Source organism: Castor canadensis, chromosome 4 (assembly GCF_047511655.1).
Source record: "Castor canadensis chromosome 4, mCasCan1.hap1v2, whole genome shotgun sequence".
In the NCBI taxonomy this organism is placed as follows: Eukaryota; Metazoa; Chordata; class Mammalia; order Rodentia; family Castoridae; genus Castor; species Castor canadensis.
Window position 1 is genome coordinate 99,063,233 of NC_133389.1, and position 24,422 is coordinate 99,087,654.

Below are 24,422 nucleotides of genomic sequence, written 5' to 3' on the forward strand. Positions count from 1 at the left end.
CTGATTAAATAGAATACCTTCTCTCTGCCTCCCTCTTGTCTATATTATTTTAAGATAGAGGTTCATTGTGGTTCAAAAACATTCCTATAGTATAATGTTCCTGCTTGGTTTGTGAAACTGTGGACTGTCAGATTTACAGATGGGTGGCAATTCTGCAATCACACTTAAGTTAATGATATTTTAGCTAAATCTCTATGACTTACTTTCTTTGGATAGCACTTTTTTAATTTGCAAATTCATTTCATGTGCATCGTCATTTCCTCTAAGTTATGTAGTTAGTCATTTATGTTAAAGACTAATGTTGTAGTGATTATTCTTTCCATTGCAGTGGATAGGAACTTGTACAAACCACAAAAGTAAAAATGAAATTCATCCCATTACTTAATTGAAAAGTCCAAGGGACAAGGATAGCTTTAGGCATGACTGGAATCTAGGAACACAAATCACCACTATATCTTTCTCTCATCACTCAGCTCTGTTTTCCACCCTGCTGGCTGTATTCTCCAGTATATCTTTTCAGAGGTAGCAACATGGGTCCTAGAAACTCAGATTCATATCCTCATAGTTTAAGAAGGTGTCTCATCCCCAAAACCACTAGAAAAAGACTTCGGATTCACTTGATAAGAGCCACTTAGGCCACATGTTCTTACCTGAACCAATTTCTGTGGCCAAGGAGATGAGGTTCATGCTCATCCCTGGACCTGAAAGTGGTGGGGTCATTACCAATTAAAACAAGTAGCAGCGAAATGAGAAACAATCATCCCCAAGGGAAAATCCTGATTTTCTTACAAGGCAGGAAAATAGATTCAAGAAATGCAAACTAACCCATGTCTACCATACTCTTCCTAGCCAGTGTTATGTGGAATAGTGAATACTGATGAGCTATTTTGTCAATCCTGGACCTTTTATTGTAAATGTAATCTCTCTTGAAACCATATGGACAATGCTATGTCCATGTTCTAGTCAAGCTTATGGCTGTAATAAACAAAAAACAATATAAAAGAGTTCAATTTAATAGAGTAGGAGGAACTTCATGGTATTTCATGATGTAGTAAGCCAGGTGCCATGCAAGGATATAGAGTGCCTGGAGTTGGCCATTGCAAAGTCAGGAGCTAAGGCTTATTTGCTCCATTACCTTCTTTCTGCAAATAGATTCCTGTGTCTACACATTCATTGCACATAATCATTTCCTCACATGGCTATCCCAGTCCCCAATGTCTAAATGTAGGCAGCCTTGCAGGTCAAATCCCTAAAGAGAATGACCTCAAGTCTGTAGGTATCTGAACTCTAAATTTCTTGGTGGGAGCATTACACTGACCCAGCTTTGATTGAATAACAACATCAGGTTCACTTAGGGGACAAAAAGGGTAAGTTCCATTCTTATATTTCAGAGCCACACCTTCTTGGATGAGCAAACTTTAAAGGAGGGTATAAATAAGAAAAAAACTTGTTTTGTCTGGTAACTACAGGAAGAAAATGTCTCTCCTCTATCTAATGAAATTTCACATATTTAGGCTCTTTTCTCCCAGGGCACTATTGGCATTGGCGTTGGAGAGGAATGGTTTTCTTTCTAGGGGATCCTGTACCATGAACCCTCCAGGACAGTATTTTAACCCATCATAAGTCAAGGAGTGTCTGTATAAAGTACTCCAAGCTCAAAATATTTTGAGCTTAAAGTACTTGGTTTAGTGTAAGTACACAATACATCTTCACTATTATTTAATATAATAGCACTAATTGCCTTTTATTATAACTATTGGTGAGAGTTACGCAGAAGATTATACATTACACTATAGACATTTCCAGGCTGTGATGCAGCCTGGCTTAGAGTTGGCATGTAATAGTTTCTGAATGAATACATTAATCTTTGCATTCTATACAATGCCCAGGATATGGTAGGTGTTCACTAAATATTCACTGAGTTGAATTGGGGAAAATTGAAATGATCTGGAGAAAATTAAGAATAAGAATAATCATAATATTTTTTAAGAGATAATGAGTTTAAAATTTAAGGTATAAACAATTTCCTTTGAGACTCTTCCTCAGACCTGAATCAAAACTAAGGATCTAGCTCCATGTTCTTGGCAGATTTAAAATTTGTTCTTTATTTCATTTTTTCTCCAGTTATAGTTTTCATGTTATGTTATTTCTCTGTTTTCATTCTCACACTGTAACTTAGATCATATTTCACCAAAGCCCTGAACTCCATTTATTAACTGTATCAGTAAGCTATTGCTTCATAACAAACAAATCCAAAACTTCAGTACACATAACAAGATGTCTGTGGGTCAGGTAACCTAGGACAAGTGTGAAGGGGTGGCTCCCCTTTAAATTGCAGGTCCAACTGGAGTTCTATTCAGTAAGCATTGGCTTCAGTTTTGGCCATATGTGCTTATCCTGGATTCCAGGGTAGAGGAACAACAGCTATCCAGGGAAGTCCTCTCTTGGCAATAGCAGAAAAATGAGAGGGTGAATGGATATCCATTGTGCTTCTTAAGGCTTAGTATGCACCTGATACATTTCCACTCTCATGACATCTACTAAGTAAATCATGTAGTCAAGCCCAATACAAATGAAATGGGGAAAATAAATGCCGCCTACTCCAATGAAAGATATCACATGACCACATGACAAAGAAGGTAAAGGCACAAAGCTAATTCAGAGTAGGTAAGAATTGTGAACAATAACTAAATTTATGTCTTTATTCTAACTCTAATATTCACATCTTTCCTAGGCAATCACATTACCTTTTAACAAATCTCCTAGTGCCTAGTCTTCCCCGACTCTTTGTGTTCCCCATTTTTTTTACAAAGTGCTCCCAAGTGAACTTCCTCAAGTAAGGACTATGATTATAATACACACTTTCCTAAAAATTAAAACAACTTCCTAATGTCATACAATATTGTTTAGAATACCTTTGGCTGCAGGTAATAAGATACCCAGTTAAAAATGACTCATATAACAAGAAGTCCAAAGAAAGTGTTCTATGGTTGGTTTACATCACTTTTTTTGCTCTCAAGCTTGTTGTCTCATGGTGACAAGATTGCAACAATAATGCCAAGCATCACATCATTGTACGACAATATTCAAAGTGGGAAGAATAAAAAGAAAGGGCCTCCTCATGTACCAATGTCCTTTCAATAGGGGAAAAAATATCCCCTTTAGATTCTCAAATAACTTCCCTCTACATTTCATTGACCATACCATATAATGCAGCTCCCTTGCAAGGGAGGCAAAGGTCAAAAGAGATCATTTTCAGGTTCTGTCTTAGGAATGAATTCTAAAAACAGGAAAGAAGCTAGGAGAAGAATGGCTTAGTTATAGGAAATCAATTGTATCTGCCCCCTTTCAATTAATAGCCTACTTGACAAAATATAAGACACTTCATAGTGCTGTATTCATCTTCTTTTAAGGCTTAATTCATCGTAATTTAAATTAGCAAATGTTTCCCTGAATACAAGATACTAATCTTTCTATCATTTTTCCCATCATAGATGCATTGTCTTCTCTGTATTTCCAGCATGCTCTTTGTCGCCCTTTCTGTGCATGTTAAATCCTACATATTCCTGAGTGTTCGGTTCTTCTCTGGAAAGTTTCCCAAAGGCACTCAAAGCTGGTCTGATGCCCTGCAACATGTTCCATAGTCCCCCTGTAATCCTCTAGGTGGAGTATATATTTCATGATGAAAGGTTAGTACCAGTTTACTTACATGCTGCTCCCACTAGACGATAAAGTTTTGGTGGATAAGGAATGATTTTCAGTTGTTATTTTACCAGTGCCTGGTATTTCTGTGATAAGATTACAGAATAGTTGCTCAAGATTTCTTTCACAAATAACTGAGAATTATCTCTCTCTTGTATCCACTGATGAAAAATGAAGTAAAGCAAAACTCTCTTCTAAATGACATCTACTTTTCTTGAATGACCTCTATCTCACAAACACTCTCTCTCTCTCTCTCTCTCTCTCTCTCTCTCTCTCTCTCTCTACTGGGGTTTGTACACAGATACTACATCTGCACTAAATGGCATGAAAAAACTTTGCGCTTGCACTAAAAATATATTTATTTCTTAGCTTTCAGTATCTTTTATGACACCTGCTACAATCTGTCTCTTACAGTGTTTGAGTACTTCCATTAGTCCCTGCAATGTTAGAAAAATCTTTTCTTAAAACTTAAAATGCCTACCTCATTGTTATGAAGATAAAAAAATATTCAATAAGCATTTGTGAAATTGATCTAAGTTATGAAGTCCATTAATAAGCCTTGTACTTTACAGCAGTTCTTCCTGACTACAATCTCTAGCCAACTTCAATCATTTAATCTGAAGTTATGTTACTTTTTCTTAGATAATATTTTACATCACCCTTATATTATATGGTTGCTCACTGTTTGGAACCAGTCTTGTTACTTGATCAAGTGTTTAAAGAAAATACCCATAATTATTTCACACTTCTCTATACTATGCTTATGTGTTTTTAATTTGTCTTCTCTATGTCTCTTCCATGTTGGAGTGTATTATCAGTGGTGTATTAGCCCTAATTGCTTTCCTCTGTGCTAAATGGTTACCACTTCACAACATTACCTTTTCCCAAGAAATGGATGAAAATCATGACTTCCTTAAAATAACAGTGTACTCCATCTTTTGTACACCTATATAAATAAATGCAAATACACAATGCAAGGTATTGTGTATCAATTATGTTAACAAAGGAGAGGGCTAGACTAGGATCTCACAGTGTGTATTCTTAGAAACATTAGTACAGAAAGAAGTTCTCAGAAATAAACAGACTATTGCTCAAATTAGTTGGAAGAATAATGCCTCTTCAAGCTCCTCATGGAAACTAACCGTATGCAATGGTATATCATGGTCTCTAAAAAATAATTATAAATTGCTTAAACATAGTTTTTTAGTATCTGTTCAACTTTGTTTGATCTGATGTTGCCAAACCATTTTGATCACAGTCCCTCTTTTTTGCATCATCTCTGAATATCCTGAGGAACTGGTGCTTCAAAGAAACTATGTCACAGGAGATGAAAAGCCGAGATAGGAAAGCAAGAGTTTGTGGAGAAAGTGTGCCAAGTTGAGCCCTAATGGAAAGGTGATACTTAGATTAAAAAGAGGAAGGGCATTCAAAGCAGGAGAAATGCTAAGTAACTAATTTCAAAGTACCTGCCCCGCAACTTTCATCTTCAAATATCATTTAGCTGCAGAACGAATGTCCTAAATATACTGATAAAATTACCTTTTTTTTTTTTTGGCAGTATTGGAGTTTGAACTCAGGGCCTACACATTGAGCCACTCCTCCAGAATTTTTTTGTGATGGATTTTTTCAAAATAGGGTCTCAGGGAACTATTTGTCCAGGCTGGTTTCAGTCCTCTATCCTCCTGATCTCTGCCTCTTGAGTAGCTAGGATTACAGGCGTGAGCCACTGGTGCCTGGCAAAAATCATCATCTTGATGCCTACTGATAAACTTCTTCTAAAACATACAGGACAGCAAAGACACTAAGATTAATTATTTTGGGGAAGTTACCTTAATTCCTTGACATTAATTCATAGATAACAAAGTGAAGGCCCAGAGAGACTATAATTTTCTCAGTCACCCCTGCCTAATCGATGGCAGAGTGTTAGTTTTCTCACCCTGGGACCAGCATCCTGTTCCATAAAAAAGGGACTTATGGTCTTTGTATGTGTGCCATAGAAACTTTGAAATTAAAGCAGAAATCAATTCCTATGCAAGATGAAGATTTCAGCATGCACTGGATATAGAATCAAAATCAAATTAAAGAACAACGCAAGCTTGGATTTTAATGAAGCTCATCTTTGTTTCTTTTGCAGATCAAATTTTTGGCTCTCATCTGCACACAGTGTGTGAACGTGAAAATTCCACAGTTCCATGGTTTGTAAAGCAATGCATTGAAGCTGTCGAAAAAAGAGGTGGGTAACTGAATATGCAGCAGTTCTTCTCATTGCTGCATCCTCTGAACAACTCATACTCAAGTTCACAGTGCCTCTTGATTTGTCTGGGAAGCCACGCAATTAAAACCTGACTTTTGTTAATCAGTTAAGAGGATCAAATTTCTTATTAACTTCAGTTTGTTTTTACAATAGGGACATTAGTAATTCTCACTAGTGTTTTTTTTTTTTAATATTTTATCTATTTGACATACTGTTGATTCAATTGCAAACTTCTTGTTTCCAAGCCAGTGATAAAACATTTATAAAATATCAGCATCACAGTGTTAGAACCCTCCTAACATTCATGCTAGTAGATGTTGTGCCAGAACAATTTTTGGTAAGCCCCCAACATTACCCAAGTGAAGCAAATAGCATTTCTACTTGCAGTGACACCCCATCTTCCACATGTTTCTATTCAGTACAGAATATGGCTAACTTGTTTTCTTGGAACAATTAACAGATGCACCTTCAGTGTTAAAATGACCTTTGAGTCCTCTTTTTTGACATTCTGTTTTTCATCTGAAATTATTTCATCTTACTAAAGAGAGTGAAATAAGACCCAATTGACTCATCATTTCTATGCTAGTCTATCTGCGGGATGTTTTTCCTTCAAACTATGACTTCATTCATTCAAGGTCATTTTTCCTGGAAGATACACATAGTAAGATGCAGAATCTTAAAAAACGTATTGTATAAAAATGTGAGGCTTCATCACCATCTGTTACAAGTTTACAACATATTCCCAGGATCTAGGGGGATATATATCATGTAAAAGATAGAGGTGTTTTCAGAAAAAAGAATTGGTGAACCTTTTCTCATTTCCGGTGCCTAGTCTCTTAAAATAATAGAACCAAAGGGAAAAAATCTTTACCAAGTAATCTGCTAGGAAAAAGCTATTTTAATTCTCTCAGTGTTACCTGGCTTTATTATAGAAGCATAATAAAAATGGTTTGCAATTTCTAACTCCTGGAAATTCATACTTTAATTATACTGTAAGGACAGCCTTGGGATCCTATTATTCCCATATCAGTAGGGAATGAGAATAACAAGAGGGGAAAGAATGGGTAGGGAATGTGGATAAAGACAGTGGCTTTGGGAAAAGCTTATCAACATATCTGAGAGAAGAGTCAAGGGTGCAGGGATGGTAGGAAACAGTAAATTCAGAATGAACATGAGGAGAGGTGTCTAGGAGGAAGAAAGTCAATTGGAATTTAGAGAGAGATGCATTTTTTTATTGCCTGCTGCAATTTCATTTAATTTCATAAGTACATATTTTAGAAATAAATATTATTTAATAAGTACTTAAAGCCAAAATGAATCACTGAGAATATTATAATGTTATTAGTTCCAATAGCTAAATTTCATGATTTCCAAGAAAATCTTTTTACCAATAGTGTGAGCAGGATTGTATTAGACCAAAAATCCAAATAGGATGTTGGAGGAAACTGCATATAATACACACATATGAAGAGCTCTGTGCCTCTCGATTTATTAATCTACCCTAGACAAATACGAAAACTCTTCTAGATGCAGTCTTGCAGTGTAAAGATACTATAATATAATAGAGTAGAAAATGTCTATAAATAGAAATTGTATCTTTCGTTTGTGGCATTTTGTTGGAGGTTTTTAAATAAAAAATGACAATGTTTCTGCTGGCTGGCAGGAGCAGTCATATCTGGCATTATAGTTCATTGTCCCAATGTTTAGTCTTAAAATGAATTTATGGATCCAGCACTAAACAGGTGCTAATCACACATATGAATATTAAAAGAATTCCTGAGCATTTTAATGAAACTCAAAGACTTCACTATACGGCAAAGCAACTGGAAGTGTCAGCTTAAAGGAGCTCTATGGAAATGTTCAATAAAAACTCAGGAGCACAAGATAAACGTCTCACATCATTGCAAGATTTACAAGTGTGTACTTTTGATTATATTTTCTATTATCATTTTGTTGGATTAGTATTCTTACATTTATACGCCAATTCTATTTACTCAAAGTGTTGTTTTTACTAAATTCTGGCATACAGCACCTCAGGATAGAAATAATTTATGTGAATCTAAGTCCAATGTTTATGCAAGCTTCTGATGACATTTTATGCGGGGGTTGGTATTAGGAAGTAGCATATAAAAGTGCCAAGTCTCTCGGCAAGGCTGGGACTCAGCATATCTAGAGCCCCCTTCTATTGGCCAGATCCTCTTCCAGCCAAGATACTCAACAGCAGAGTCATGGGAAATGCTTATGGACCTGATATGGGAATGGCACATTTAATGAAATCTGTGTGTTTACTTTCACAGTCTTAGCGAAATGGCCTCAGTGCTCAGTATAGTAGCACATTGGCTGTTATTAAAAATAAAAATTTCCTCTTTTTGAGATTATTTTCTCTTTTCAAAAAATCATAAATGCATTTTTAAATGCTTCTTACATGCTTGATTTAAAATTAAACATTTTAAGGAAGGCAGATCACCATTTACTCATTCATTCATTCATTCATTTTACTGCTTGCATTTGATAGAACCAAATTGCTTATACTCCCCAAGAAATTCTACCCAAATGTTGGCATAACATGCAGTCCTTATTCACCTCCAGTGAATTTAGTTACATTTTAAATTTTGTATTTCTTGGACATGCCTGGAAGAAAGTCTGTGAGTAAGCTGAATGTAAAATAATTTATCAAAACACTTTAGTATATATCTTTACTTTGATTTGGTTCCTTTCATTCTTCCAAACCACCAGAGCACTTTCCTCCTCACCAACTGTTACAACTAAAGTCAGTTTTGTGGTTTCTAACATTGTCTACTCAGCCTTGAAAATGTACATGAAATTTGGAGGATAAAGGAACTTGTTTACCTTTGCAGCCATCCTAGGTGGGTTCCTTCTCCCTGCCTTGACTTTACAATTATGGATCTTGTATATGAGATATCATAACTAACCAATGAAAAAAGAATCTCAACTTAGGTTTCTTCTTTCAAAGAAATTTCCATGAAAATATTGAACTATTATTCAGGAAATGTTTGATTTGTATCCTTGGTAAATTGACCAAAGGCAGGAGATTGTTTTTGAGGTTTGAGGGAACAAACACATAGAGGAAGGCACTGAGACATATTGTGGTATGTAGGTGAGAAGTCCATTTTTCATTACTTTATAGAATGTTTTGTGTAGTTTGCAATAACATCAAATATGTATAGAAATGACTTACTTAAAAATAAGCTCAGCTGTGTCTGTTAGTAACAAGGGCCTTGGAGACCTGAACTACATATATAGTCCAAGGTGGTATATATGTAGTAAGATCTTAGGTCATGACTCTTTTTATGCAGGTCATGTAACTTACTACCCTTTGTAAAGGTCCACTGTTTGAAAAGAAGCTTATAGGTATTGTAAGCACTCAGTGAATATTTGTTGAATGAATAAATGGACACTACCTATATGGTGCATCCAGGCAACATGCAGCTATTGAGTACCTACTGTGTGTTGTTTTTCCTTCCAAACATTAAACAAAAAGACACACATATGAGCATGAGAGTGTGTTAGAACAAACTGTTATAAGCACTCTGAGAGAAAAGAACAGACACTACAAGGCAAAATAATCACTATGATATTAGAAAAGCTCAGAAATTTGTTTTCTTAAAAATGAGAGAATAAAACCTGTATAATAAACACATATCTGTCTGGTTTTAACCTTCTCATAAGATCAGCAAAGGTTTAGTTTTAGCTTCTTGACAAGGTTATTCTCTTGATACATGTGACAATGTGGTATAAGGAGAAACTTGGTATAAGATATCTAAAAAGATACATCACTGTGGTAAGCCAGTACTTTCTCTTCAACTATCAAACATGTACCTTGCTGAAGACTTGTTTTATATACTAATAGAGTTCATCAAATGAATGAGCTTAACTCTTCCCTAAACATGTTTTTATATATCTAATACAAATTAACAAATTTGTATTATGTATCTAATATTTTTATTAGATATAAATTAGAAATTTATATTCTAATACAAATTCTAATACAAATTAGAAAATTGTATTATATATCTAATACAAATTAACAAATTGGCATAATATTAACAAATTAATATAATTTGTACTGGTTTTCACCTTTTTTAGAGTATGGTCTAACAGCTCATTCTTCCAAGATTCCTAATTCTGGTTAATATACACCCAAACTATTTAGTACATTAAGATGATTCCTAGAGATTTGTTGCACAGAATAGGAATGGACTTAATACTACTGAATTATCTACTTAAATAAATTTAAGATGGTAAATTTTACGTGATGTGCTTTTTACCACAATTTTTTTAAAAAAATGATAGCATGTCTTCCGCATTTGATGATTCCAGACATAAGCTAGTTTGCAGAATGCCTCAGCAAATGCTAATCACCAAGAAGTTTGTCCTTTCTGCCTTTTTTCTGAAACACAGAAATGCTATGACAGGAATGATACACAAAGTTGCATATTTGACTTAGTGCCTAAAAGCCACCCTGGGATCCACAACCTTGCTTAAAGATTTAAGAAAGACCTTTAGTCTACTTCTGAGAAGGTCCTTAGCCTCAAAAACTTTATCTCTCAACTTGACTTCATAGCAGCTGTTATATTTTTTTGCTGTCGTTTGTTTGACAGGATCCAGTTATAGGTTCCGATGTCTGTTTAAAGAAACCAGGAGGCTGTTGGCTTTAAAATTCCCTCATTGCTTGTGTGATCAGCATTTTCCCAGGCTTTTCTACATAGTTTGCCAAGCAAAGGGACTGACCTTTTGTAGCAAACACTTTTTCATTTCAAAATGCTCACTTTGATTTTTGTCCCATTTTATACTCATTCCAAACTGTTTACAACCCACTAAAAATGACTGTGAATTATATGTTTGTGTAATGGATTCCTTTTGTGGTCTGAGTGGAATGTTTACTTTGAACAATTAGTTATCTTTGGGTAGATTATAGCAACTTGAAAAAAAAATGGTTAAAACTGCTATTATAACTTAACTGGTTAGTTGTTTTTTTGTTTTCTTGGGTTTTTTCTTTCTTTCTTTCTTTCTTCTTTCCTTTCTTTCTTTCTTTGTAATTCCTTACTATTACATGAAGTTTGCAAAAATATCACATTAACAAGCTATGTCATTATAAATGAAATCTATTTAACTGTGTGAATATTTATTTGGATATGTTTGTTCATATCACAGGATATGGTTAGACCCCTACCTGATTCAAAAAACTTCACAACATGCAATATACAAAAATGTACAAATATTTGCTATCTACATCTTGATTTGCATACTTGGTGAGGTGTATATGTGTGCCTATTATACAAATAACAGGCATGATTACAGTAGAGCAATTATGCAGAGATATATGAAGTTTGTAATTGTTAATATAGTTTTCCTGGTACTTCATTCGTGAACAGCTCTCCCTCTTAAGAGCCTACTGAGTACTTTTGTAAAAATAAGACTTTACATTGCTGTTTCTCATTGCCTTAGAATCCAGGCCCGTACAGCATGGATCATATTGCCATCACTAGACAAGCTCTGCTCCCAGTTCTGCTAATTTTATACTGTTCATTCTTCCCACTTTGGGATAATCTATCATAGTTGGATCCAGTCACGCACTAAAGGCTGATACTTCCATGAAGAATGTGCAATTTGTACTGTTTAGTTTCCGATGAGATTCTTGAAAACTTTTATGATTCTGTCTTGTTCCAGAGAGACTTCTGCTTGCTAGTTTTGTAAGCAATGAGTGAAAAAAAGTAACAAAAACAAAACAAACTGATAAAAATTACATGCTTCAAAAAAATTAAGAGTACAAGATAAGCACTTTTGCTTTTCCCTAGGGAATATTTGTGGACTGGATAAAAATGTTTCTGAGGACAGTGACCTATTTTTTTTTTTAAATGCTTACTTTGCATGCCTAGAGCTAGGCATCCACATGCATTTGCAATGGAGATGATCTTCAAAGAAGCACCATGAGAGTTTGTGGCAAATTAACTTAGTTTTCCTCTCTGAGTTAAAATTAAGACCACTTTAGTGCTTTGGTGTTTTGTGTTTTGTTTTGTTTTGCTTTGTTTTAATGCAGCCACAAAGACAGCCACCTTCCTGACAGCAGTAGTGTTATGCTGGGTCCAAGTTGGAATTGGCTCTTTGGGGTAGTCATGCTGGGGCCTCTGTGTCTGTAAGAAAGCCACATTCAGGGCTAGAGGGGAAGACAAAATCAAAAAAGAGTAAACAGGAAACAGCCAGCAAGAGTATAAAAGAAAACCCAGGAAAAGACAACCAAAAGAAATCAGAGATGACAAGGTGGAGAGAGAGGAAAACGCTGAGTTTTACAATTAAGAAAACAAATGTGGATAAAGGACATGCTTGTGAGGTCTGTAATGAAGAGAAGACAGACTATTGAACCAGCTGCCATCTCTGCCATAGTTACCTTATACTTGCTTCTCTGCTCCAGAGTTTACTTTTGCTCATGCAAATGATTGAAAAATCAAATCTTTCAATGAACAGCATGCACTGAATGTTCACAAATTCTTCATACAGAACTGTTATTAATTCACTGCTCTTATTAGTGACATTTAATGAGGTTTATCTACATCTAGCAATACACAACAGTCTTCTTTATCAAAGAAAGCTTAAACAAATAGAAATTAACATAGGAGTAAATGTGCAGTTCAATCACCAAAAAGGCTATCTAACAAACACAGCAATGTGGTTCTGGTCAAGTCAGTCAGCGGATATTCCCACACTTGAGAATCCAGAATGCATAAGAATAAATAATGTCTCTTACTGAGATAAAGCCTGAATCAAATTTCCAACTTCCACCACCACTCCCACGCCCATTCTAAAGTTTAGGTTCTTAACATACTTTTCCCTTGGAGTCAACTGATCTTAGCCAAAATTAAGAGCCTAGGCAATTAGCCTCTTTTTGTGGATGTACGATTTAAATAATAAGATGCCTTAAGGCATTAAGATGCAGTACTCTAAAATATCTTACGGTGGTGTCATTTATTTGATGGCAGTTCTGGATTTGAGAGTTTTTCCATTAAAAGGTTCTATATTCAGAAGTTAATAGTTCAACCATTAAAAATAATCTTGGCTGAAAGTTGGCAGGATGTTTTAGCTTGGAAACAATATTTATAAAATTTTTTTAAAGTACATGTATTTGGAAAGCTTTCAGTTTTTCAAAAAGAAGGAACCAAATGAATAATCATAAGAAGAAGACAGTCAGAAATTCTCAAATATTTATTGCCCATGGACTTCTAGCTTTTCAACAGAATTTCTTAACTCTTATTGCATCATGTGAACAAATCAATTCAAAATAAATAAATTATCAAAATGCCCAAAACTTTTTGACACTCCATTATGTAATATAATTTTTTTTTTGGTTATTGGTGGAACAAGAATCTATACATTATATATTTGAATAAACAGTTCCTTGGGATTTAAAATTTTATAATTAAGGAATCTTAGGTTAATTCAAGCAAGGGTGGTTGGAGGGAAAGAGGGAAGGGGTGTGGGGTAAGGGGGAGAAATGGCCCAAACAATATATGCACATATGAATAAACAACAACAAAAAAAGCTATCAATGAAACTAAAATATAACACTCTTTTTGGTTCCTTAAATGACTAATGTTCCATTTTAAAGTTTCTAGAAAACAATGGCCTTTTCCCAGGAACTTGTACTTTCAAATTAATTGTATCCAATTTAAGGATTAGTCATTAATCTACATATCTATAACAAATGAAATACAGATTCCAGGTGTAAAATAGATGCATTGATTTATATCACCGAACATGACAGATTTTGCAATATAGGATACTTTGTAGTAAATAGCCTGTCTCCTTAAAAGATTCATGTCTTTGAAATTCCTCTAAATTCTTGGCAGGTTATCTTTTAGTGTAACAGGCTATGGAGATAGGAATGGGTTTTTTTGGGGGGGGGTGTTAAAAATAGTCTTTCTTTTCTAGTTTTATCTCATTTTGACTAATTTTATACTTTTCAAGCCACTTCCTATTTTCAGTTCAGAGAAAAAAAAAAACAAACAGAAAAAATATCAAGGGCAAAGCACTTTGAGAATAAAAACTAACTGTGCAAAACCAAAATAGCTCTGAAATTATAATGTTGGAAGAGTTCTCGAGTTTATAGAAGACCATAGACCCAATATATAAAAATATGCTGTATTTAAGAAAAAAAGCAATGTCTGAGGTTTAGAGTGATAGCATAACTTACAGAAGAAAACTATTTAAAATTATCTACAGTACAAAGCACACTCTTTCACATGTAGCTCAATTCCTCACACAGTTTCTGACAATGAAGGGTTGAGATTATACTCAACATTTCTTAAATCTTCATTGGAAAGTGACTTGCCATGGCTATACCTGCACATGATGGAAACTATGAAAAGGATCATGGCTAACAGTTACTAGGTGAAGGAAACAGAGAATAATGTGGTTTGCAAATTTGTTTGCTAAATATTAAAATAAGTCCACTTGTGATAAGACTACGTTACATTGTTCAGTAAATTACCATCTTCCCATCAATACCCAGCTATGCTAAACAACTGAAGTTAGGTGTCATTAAACATTTTATTTTCATCAATTTTTGGATATTTCATTAAGTGAACCAAACAGCAGCTACTCACATATCCATTCTCTACTCATTTTCATCAGAGGAAGTCATATCCCATTAGGCATTGTTTCAACACCAATAACCTGCTGTTTTTAATCAAGTAATTGAATAATAACTATGCCTTATAATTGACATGCCTGAGAATGGTCACTTGTAGGCTCAGTTCCCATAACAACACAGAAAGTTTTGAGCTTCACATTTTTCTTTTATTTTAACTTTAAATACTATGTTAGTGCTGTTTTGTATTAGTTTATTTCTCTGTGAATACCTCGCCTTCTTGATTCAGTGGGTTTTTTTCCCATGTACTTCTCAGGAAATATTTATTTTGATGACAAGTTTTTAAGTTAAAAGAGTCTGTCGAAGAATTTGAAATAAGAAATACATGATCAATACAGAGGCCTATCAATTTGTAGTTAATGAAGACAGGATATCAATACCCTAAATTCTGACATGGATATTGATCTCATTTCCTCCAAATTTACTTCAGAAAGGACAAAAGTTAAATTCTGCTTGTTCTATCAAAAGCTCTAAAAAGACTCTGAATACACCTTTATCATTAAAATCACACCATTATCTTTTTGCTGTTGTTGTTTTGAAAATGATGTTCTTCTTGTTATGTTTTGCATTTTTGACAGTCTGTGCTAACTTAACTCTTTAGTCGCCCTACAGAGCAGTGGAAAATCTAATAGACAATATTGTAATTGCTGATGCAGACTTTTTCCCTTTTTTATCTTGAGGGTGAGCATGAGGCCATGAATCTGAAGTTGCATAGCATAGTATTGGAGTCCCTTGTTTGGCCTAGAGTTTGACAGTATAAGAAATATGCATTTTCTTTGGTAGCATTTGATACTGCATGCAACACACTCTTAGGGTGATGAATGCAAGCATACCTAAAGCTTCAATGATTCCTTCAGTATTTCACAGACTGCAAAGTTTCACATGAAAATAACTCCTCACACTGTACTTTACACTCAAACATCTCGTCTAGGAACAACTCTAATGGAATTTTCCTCTGGCATCTCAAACTCTGCTTTTTCAAAACTGAAGTTACTAGTTTCCATCATGTTCCTCCTACTTTAACTCAGCTAATTGCATCACAACCTGCTTTTCCCACTACCCTAAGAAGAATCTCGCTGGGCCTCTAATATTTTTTTCTCTTATCACACACAGTGTTTCACCAAGCTCATGATTTCTACTTTCTTACTATCTCTTGAATATGATTGTTCCTTTTAGTTTCTATGGCCTTGATTGGGCCTCCATAATTCCTTAAAGGCAAACCCCCTAAAGAGGAAATTGCCTTTGTTCTCATTCCTGCCCTAGCCACTCTCCTCAATACTGCCAAAATAATCCCTTTAAACATAGATAAATTGTATTATTCCTTCTTAGAATTCTCCAGTGGTCGTTCTTCGTCATCAGGACAGAATACTACACTGATTATCCCCATGAAAAGGATAGGCATATGATCGCTGTCTACTGTCCAATCTCATATCCTCATAAACTGCTTCTTATGCTCCAGGGATGCCAACTGCATGAAGTTTTCCAAAGGCCTTTATTCCTTCCATGTGTTGTTTCCTCTCCCAAATTGTTCACTTGCCAAATTCACATTCATCCTCTTATGAATAGCCCAAGTGTCACCTTCCCTAAGGAAAATTCTCCAACTCATTCCACAACCCCCATTCATGGTGATCCTAACATCATGAAGGCTTCCCTTCACAGTGTGTTAATGACAGCTTTGCTTTCCCAGCACAGCCTCTATTGCCTGGGACCATAATGACTGGTTTCATTATCTGTTTCCACATGTAGACTGTGGGTCTTCAAGTTCAGTGAAGGTGTCTGCTTTTATCTCTGTTCTCACAGTGCTTACCACACCCTACCTGGCATATGGTAAGAAATGAATTCATCATGAGTGATTAATTGGATGAAGAGATAGGTATTATTCAACATTTCTGTTCATTATCCCTCTATGTATCCGTCATTAAGGAATCAAATCCTGCAGACTGAACATTCATTGACCTGCTAGAAGACATAGTAATTAACTATCTCTAAATATAATATACACCCATACTATCCAGAAGATGGAGAAACTACCTCAAAAGCGAACATAAGACTTTTTAAATTTTTTGTCTTTTTTTGCAGTGTCACATAATATACATCTATACTAATATGATACACATATTAGAAATAGTTTACGATGGAATAGGACAGAAGTACAGCAATGAGTCTGACAGCCAATACAGATTTCAGACAAAATGTACTTTGCCATCCTTCATAGGAAGAAACCAGTTTCTCAAAGAACAGTGTTACATTGTTCCACAAACCTAAGGGATTCAACTAACTAAAGCCAATTTGATGTTTTTAAGCATACTAGTGTCATAAGAGTAGCACTATCATCTTTCTGGTTCAAAAAATTATGCTTTTTATATATAAACCTCCAGGCATAGTGCCTACTTCCCTGTAAGTTTGTGTATAATTTTTCCCATTATCACCCCCTAGGTTTCTTTCACCATTGCCACTTCCCAGGCATCAACCATCCACTGAATTGCTATGTTTCTGATTATCTTTTCCCAAATGTATTAGCTTGCATTATTTAAGGCTGAATCTCATTTTATTATTTCCTGCTCGTATTTCTAAACTCCTTAAGTCCATTTGTATGATTCTTTTGTCCTCACAGATGTCCACAGTTCCTCCCAATTTAGTATCATCAGCAAATTTAATTAATGCTCTGTTTACCTCTCCTTCTAATGAAACCAGTCCCTTGCTTCATTTCATCATATGAAGTAAAAATGTATTGGCAATAAAACAGTCCAAAGAAATGTTCCCTCACCGTAGGAGGGGAAGTTAAGGATACAGCAAAGAACCATGTGGTGAGGAATGGACAGTGCAACAGGGTGGTGAGTTAGTTTGCTATTGCCCTAAAGCAAAGCCTTTCTCACAGAGACCACACTGGCACATTGCCTAGCTTGATGTTGGCATACATGTGCACACACATATGTATAAGTGTGTGAGTGTGTTCTCTGTTCTAGAAGTAATTTTATTACCCTAACTGAGGACTTTTTAACCAAATATGCATTTATACATATATGAAAGTATGCTTAAAACTAAATAAAAATGCAATTATTTATACAAATAAAATGTAAACTAGTAATATTTAGGAATATTCAATCTACAGTGTAGCTGTAAACCTAGACACAGATACACACATTTGGATATATACAGGCTCTTGATTATTTTCAGTGGGCTTTTTCTAGCATTTACTATAATCTAACTTTTTTCCCAGACTTCAACTCTATAAATGTTTTTAATCCAAATTAAATCTTCTGTTTAAACCAAATTCCTTATAAGCAGTAGATTTATATGATAAAGAGGGTTTTTTTTCAGTTGTGTCCAAAAAGCCAACCGCAGTGAAAAAAATATTTTAATCTCTAGAATTAATAGGCTGGAAAATTGAACTTGATATGAGAAAGAGGCTTTACCTGTTAACTTTAAAATAAGGAAGTCTGTGTTTAAAGGATTACACCATTATTCTTTGACAATGTGATCATATAGACATGAGTTGATTTATGTAAGTAAAACAGAGATGACATTTATTAAGCACCTACTATGTGCCACCCATAATGGTAGTGCTTTCCACCATGTGTGCCAAATAAGCCTACATTAATTATTACCCAATACTCCATAGCCTATATTCCTGTCTCCAGAAAAATCTTGTAAATGTTTTCTCTGTTTCATATGAAAAGGTAATCTTCAGAATGTAGACAGACTGGTATAAATCCATAACTCCACTGGAAAAAAAATGCTTTGAAGTTTATAATTTGACTAAGACAAACAGATGGTAGGCCAATATCTCTATTGTCTGTACAGAAGACAATGCATGTTCACAGTATTGAAATGAAGGCTGATATATACTTCACATATAACACAAGGCCAGCAAAAATGTCATCACCGAGGGATAGTGTTAACCAAATAGTGATGAAGAATATTGTTGAGTAGTCACAGTCTCACGTTGTTTTTCTAGTGTGAAAAATCTGATGCATAATGTATTCTTAGGAGAGAATTTTCTCAGATGCCAAGTCTTTACAGGCATAACTTCCATAAGCTTTAATGGGAGTTTCCTGCCAGCACCTGTTACAGTATAAAGTTCTTACTTTTCACACATAATCCAAGACTGACTTGGAACAGTGTCTTGGAAAAACTAATATAGTGAAACCTTCTTATAATGTTTCCTCACGTATAATGTTCATCTTTTAATCCTTGGTCTGATATATGTATGTCCATGTTTTCCATTCAAATTCCTTTCCCACCCAAAAGATTTCTTTCTACAGTATTTAAATGGATGGGACAAATAAAACCATTTGTCTTTCTAGGTAAACTAGTGAAAATGATACATAGGGGAAAAGTTATTAGGATTATAGAAACTTTTAATACTCAAAATCAGCTCTTCTTGACTGAAATTGGGTTCTTTCAGACTATGGATTTCTGAGAAGCCAATAGAAACAGAGTACCATGTTCAAAAAGCAATAACCAGAACCTCTAAAACAGAAACACAGGTTAATATAATAGTGGTTGGCATATTTTCCCGTATCTTTACAGATTCAAATATGGTGACTTTCAATATTTAAAAGACACTGTATTTAAAGTCTAAGGATATATCAGCAAAGTTTTTCATGGAAAAAAATTACTTAAAAACTTATTTCCATTTTGTAAAATTAACTCTCACATTCCATTACCAAAAACTTGAAAACATGGTTACACCATTCTTGTTTAGCTAAAATTGCTGGAGATCACACAGAAATACTGGTTTATGAACAACCACCTCACCATGAATGTGCTCAAGGTGTTCCCTTGCTTAGAACCTATAACCCACCTCGCATATTAGGATGAAAACAGACTTTTATTCTTGCATCATTTAATATCACTGTCCTGTTTGACAGATGATGGGCAGCAGGAAACTTTCCACTTGTTGAACATTGTTGAACATTGTCAAATAGCAAGTTTTTAGTTCTCATTTTAGACCAAGAGTTTTAAACTAATGGTGGTAGATAATAGGGTCAAAGCAGGAAGAAATATGAAATAATGAAAACATAATAGAATATGCCAGTGAAATTTCTCATAGGGGCAACACTTGGGACCAGAACAAGAACAATGCATTTGCCTCCTACCTTCTTTATTCCTTGCTAGATAGTGACATTACTCCATGATGTCCCCTTGTACCCCTGACTTGTCTCTAATACCCTCCTTCTGGCAAACCTGACAAGAATAGCACTTATACATCAGCTTCAAATTCAGACACCCTTATCACTCTTCTGAGTATTACCTTGAGTACACTTGCTTTAAAATGTTTCAACAATTTAGCAAAAAAATGATTTTGTATCCTATTATAGTATTTTCAAGTACTGGAGAAGAGAGAGAGTTTTGTTGTTTCATTTTGCTATGTTTTGTTTTATTTTGTTTTGCTTACTAAAGCAAATAAGTCACATTGACACTTCTAAAAGCATGCTATGTTCCCAAGCTTAGCACCCTCCTCCTCTCAAAGAATTTTGCTTATAGTGTACTTTGTTCTTAACTTGGATGAAAAAGTCAACCTTTTCTTTTAATATTCTGGCCAGTGAGTTAATAGAAATGAATTTGTTTCTGGGTATAAAAGTCTTTATTAAAATTTACTTTAAATCTAGGACTTCATGAGTCTGTCAATGTTTAGCCCCATGTGTTTCTAGCTAAGGCTAATAAGCCTTAGGTTATGTTACTAGGAAAGATGTAAGGTCACTAGAGAGATATAATAGATAGAAAATGGGGAACTGAGGATATCCTTTACTTAAATTTCATATAAAGAAAAACACAAAATATATTATATAACTTGTTTTCCCATCATTTAGAAAATCAGCTATATCAGCAGGTACTCCATAAATTTTTATTAATAAACATAAACATATGTAAAATATCATAGCTTAATATACCTTCTTTCCATGATAACACATTGAAAAAATGACAAATACTAAATATATACAAACATATTTATGTATACATGCATATACACACATATTTCAATAAGACTTTCAATGTATATCTATGTGCAAAATCACCCAGAAGCAGGAAATCTGGTTCATATTACACTAGTGCTAGATGAGTTTAAATAAGGGAACAATTGGTATTGGAATGCCCTTTTTTAAAGTCAACAAGTAGTGTTTTGAGTAACTAGAGGGTGTATAATTCTTTGCTAGATGGCTAACAGCCCTCATGTAGTCAAGAATGAAGCTAAGAAATTAAGTCTCTCCTAGACCACTGAAAACATCTTTCCTAATCTCTCTATTTACAGTGTTATAAAAGAAATTAAGAAAGTCAGTCTCAAAGGTACCACTTGGCTTTTATCTGTACATTTCTTCTAGTACGAATCCTAAAATCGTGAATGTCAATAGTATCCATAATCCAGGGAGAGTCAGAGGGAAATGATCGTTCTTTTCAGCTCTGTTCTAAAGACCTTGCATCCATATCTCCAGACTTGAGCATAATGAGCCCAATAATAAGACAGTTCAAAAATATTTAAATTTTGAGATTTCTACTGGGTGTCAACTGAAGATTTTCCATCTGATTTCATGGGTCTTAAAGTACCTTTCAGCCAAATTAAAGTTATAAAATAGAGCATCTGAGGACACTGAATAGATATATGACACTCTCCAAATATTTTTCAAATGGGTTTATGAGAATAAAAACAATATATATCAAAACAAAGAACCATATTCTATGGCATAATATTTTAGCACTAAAGAAAATACTATTCACAAGATTAATGTATGTATATATGTACATATATGTATATGTGTACATATATACATACATGTACATATTATAAAATATTTGTGAAATACATAAAATAATTTTTAAAAACATGTTTATAATCCCACCTCATAGATAATCATTCCTAACATTTGTTAGGAATTACGTGTGTGGGTGTGTGTGTGTGTGTTATATGGCTGTGTACCATCAAAACCTGTGTAAAAACCTGTGTACGCAGTACACAGTACAGTATCTCCAATGCCTAGCATTCTGTTGCTTGTTGCTTCATAGTAAATGTTAATCAATATTTGTCAAATTACATAGAGAGTAATTTCACCAACTCAAGGAGTGTCCATGCAGTATATATTAGAATTAGAATTCCTTCTAAGGAATGTACCCCTGTATCATCTTAGCAGAATATTAACAATACCCATGAGGTAGTCTCTCCTATACTCTCAAACAGAAAATGGTGATCCTATTAATACTTACTGAGAATAAGAAGTTCAAACTTGTCAGCCTCATCTGCTGTCCAGGCTAAAAGCTTCACTTTACCTTTGACTGGGAAAGAATCTCATAACAGAAAAATTTCTCAGAGTTTGGGAGCAGCATCAAGAAGTTGAAAGGAACCATCTTCTCTGTGATCTAAATGGGATTTTGCTGCTAGTGGATGTGATCAGGAAGGTTTATAGAAATATCCTTCCTTTGTGTCTAGAATTCATTCTACTACACCGTTGGAGAGGAAGCAGTAAAGAAGAATCCTCTCTCACCTGAGTGCTTAGCAGAGGCAGCCATGAAAACCCTCCAGGAAGTGGCTAGCCAAAGGGTCTGAATTATAGGCACCTCCCCAAAGAAGATCAAAAGTTATGCTCTACCAACACAGAGACACTGAGAAATGGTTGAATGTGTTCTAAATTAAACTGCCCTGGTGGTGAGGGAAGATGTGCCAAAATCTTTCAATTAATCACTTTTACCTTCAGGGCAGAGTTAGGCCTGAGAGTATTTCAATAGGTTTTTATTGGAACAGGGTTATTTCAGATATTAAACTATGTTGCACAAAGTAAAATAATGTTATTTTTAAGTTGCTACTCTTGTTAAATAAAAGTTGGCAAGCATTCCTGGGTCTGTATTGTATCTGTGTGTTTGTGTATGTGTGTGGCTTTTTCTTGTGCCATAAGCCTCATTGATTTTTTTTTTTAAAAAGTGAACAGCAATGAATTAGGTAGTAAATATATTCATATAATCATTTTCATTAATAATGTGTTGTAAATAATAGAAGAAAGGTTTTAAGTGTATAATTCTGTACAACACAATTGAGATATTTTTTCCTACATCTTCAGCAGTAAGTTAATTAGAATCACCTGCATTTCCTTGGGTGGACACCAAATGGATTGCAAACAAAAACAGATTAAAATAGCTGCTGGAGCTCATGGCATACAGATGACAAGATTCTCAAAAAGGACAACGAGGCACTGAAAATGTTCCCTTTTCAAACAATTTTAGAGGAAATTTAGCTCTTGCAACTTCTCCGTAAAAGCTGCTTGTAAGTGTTTTTGCTGAAAGGCTAGAATGGCTTTGTTTCTGATCCCTTGATGAGTGAGAGAAATGTTTAAGAAAGATCATTTTACAGAGAGATTCAGGCTGAAATGTGATGACCGTGATTCAAGCCAAGCCAAAAATTACAGTTCAGAATGAAAGGGGAGGAACGTGGTTTGGGAATCCATTTTCCCACATTCCTGAATCTCAATCATCCCAGCCAATGTTTAAAAAAAAAAAAAGTCCAGTGGAAAACAATGAGGTCACATTGTTTAGATATTTAAAGGAAAATAGGAGTGGAGAGGTTAAAAAGAAAGGCAGCAAACATACAAATTTTAAATCAATATCTATTTTAAATATGGTGGGATCGAAGACTAGACCATATGACTTCATCAAAAAGGAGGCCCTTTTCAAGGTTTTCTTCTTGTTTGTGTTGGTAAGCCTTTTATGACGTCTCTTTAACTTATGAAATAGTTTGCGCCGAAATTTTAAAGAGGGAAAAGTATGCACAGGCACAGAGTGCAGATTACTCCTTCCCAGAATGCCAACTTTCCTTAGGAATAGCATCCCAGCAAAGCTGCTTTTTCCTTTTTCAATCTACTGGGCCTACCCCACTGCTGTCTAGTCCTCAGGTTACACTGGTGTATTTCCAGACTACCAGTTGATAATGGAGGGCTGCAGCAGACTCTTTGTTCTTGTAACTCGTATTTATTTTAATGAAGCACACTAAGCAAGTCCCAATACCAAAAGAATGATTTATTTACATCTTCATGATCATAGCATAACATAACAGTGAAATTTAAACAGAAAAGAAACTCAGAGAATGATATAAGCTGAACCAAATGCAATCTCCAACCTCAGTATCTTCAGCTACATGAAAATTTCCTTCAAGACAACTGTTCTCTCTTAGTGATAAGCAGAGTCATTGGCAGATATTTACTTTCAAGACTAAGGCTTTTATAGAAGAAAAAAATAAATCATAAGAGAATTTATCAGAGACTATGTATAGATATCCTTTTCCCCATTCTCCAGAAATCAGTTCAGTTGGTCATCTTTGATGTTATCAGACCATGGACTGTGCTCGGGTCTTTCCTAGTGAGATTTTATAGACAAACTCAAGGTCTCTCTGAGATCTTTCTCACCTTGAGAGATTTTTCAGAATGATACTAAGATTGGTATAACTCTGTAAAGCATATTTTGATCTACCATCCTATGGAACTCAAATTTTTTCTGAGTTTAGACAGATACACAAGAATCAATGTGTAAAAAATAAGTAGCCCACCTGGGATCCCATCCTGTATTATTTCACCTTACCCAAATATTAAATGGGGTGGCCGAGAGCAAGAAAGGTCCTTAAGAGAAACATTCTTCTGATATAAGAATCTTTGTGTTTGATACTACCCGTTCATTAGTCCCTTATAATGCTTCCTTTATTTGTATGTGTTTTCAGTTTTAAGAGATTTAGTTTAAATCTAGAATTCACTCCTCTCTAGGAGACTGACTATATAAATAATATGAATCGATGGCTAATTTATCAGTAGCACTGACTCTAAG

At 34.8% G+C, this 24,422-nt stretch overlaps 1 protein-coding gene across 3 annotated transcripts in view; it reads left to right on the forward strand.

Annotated features, from left to right (window-relative positions):
- Window positions 1-24,422, forward strand: part of Arhgap15 (Rho GTPase activating protein 15) — a 586,717-nt gene that overhangs the window by 352,150 nt on the left and 210,145 nt on the right. For all 3 annotated transcript variants that reach the window (XM_074070670.1, XM_074070671.1, XM_074070672.1), the window contains one exon: window positions 5,837-5,935. In XM_074070670.1, coding sequence (XP_073926771.1) covers window positions 5,837-5,935 — 99 coding nt within the window. The remainder of the gene's footprint in view (window positions 1-5,836; window positions 5,936-24,422) is intronic.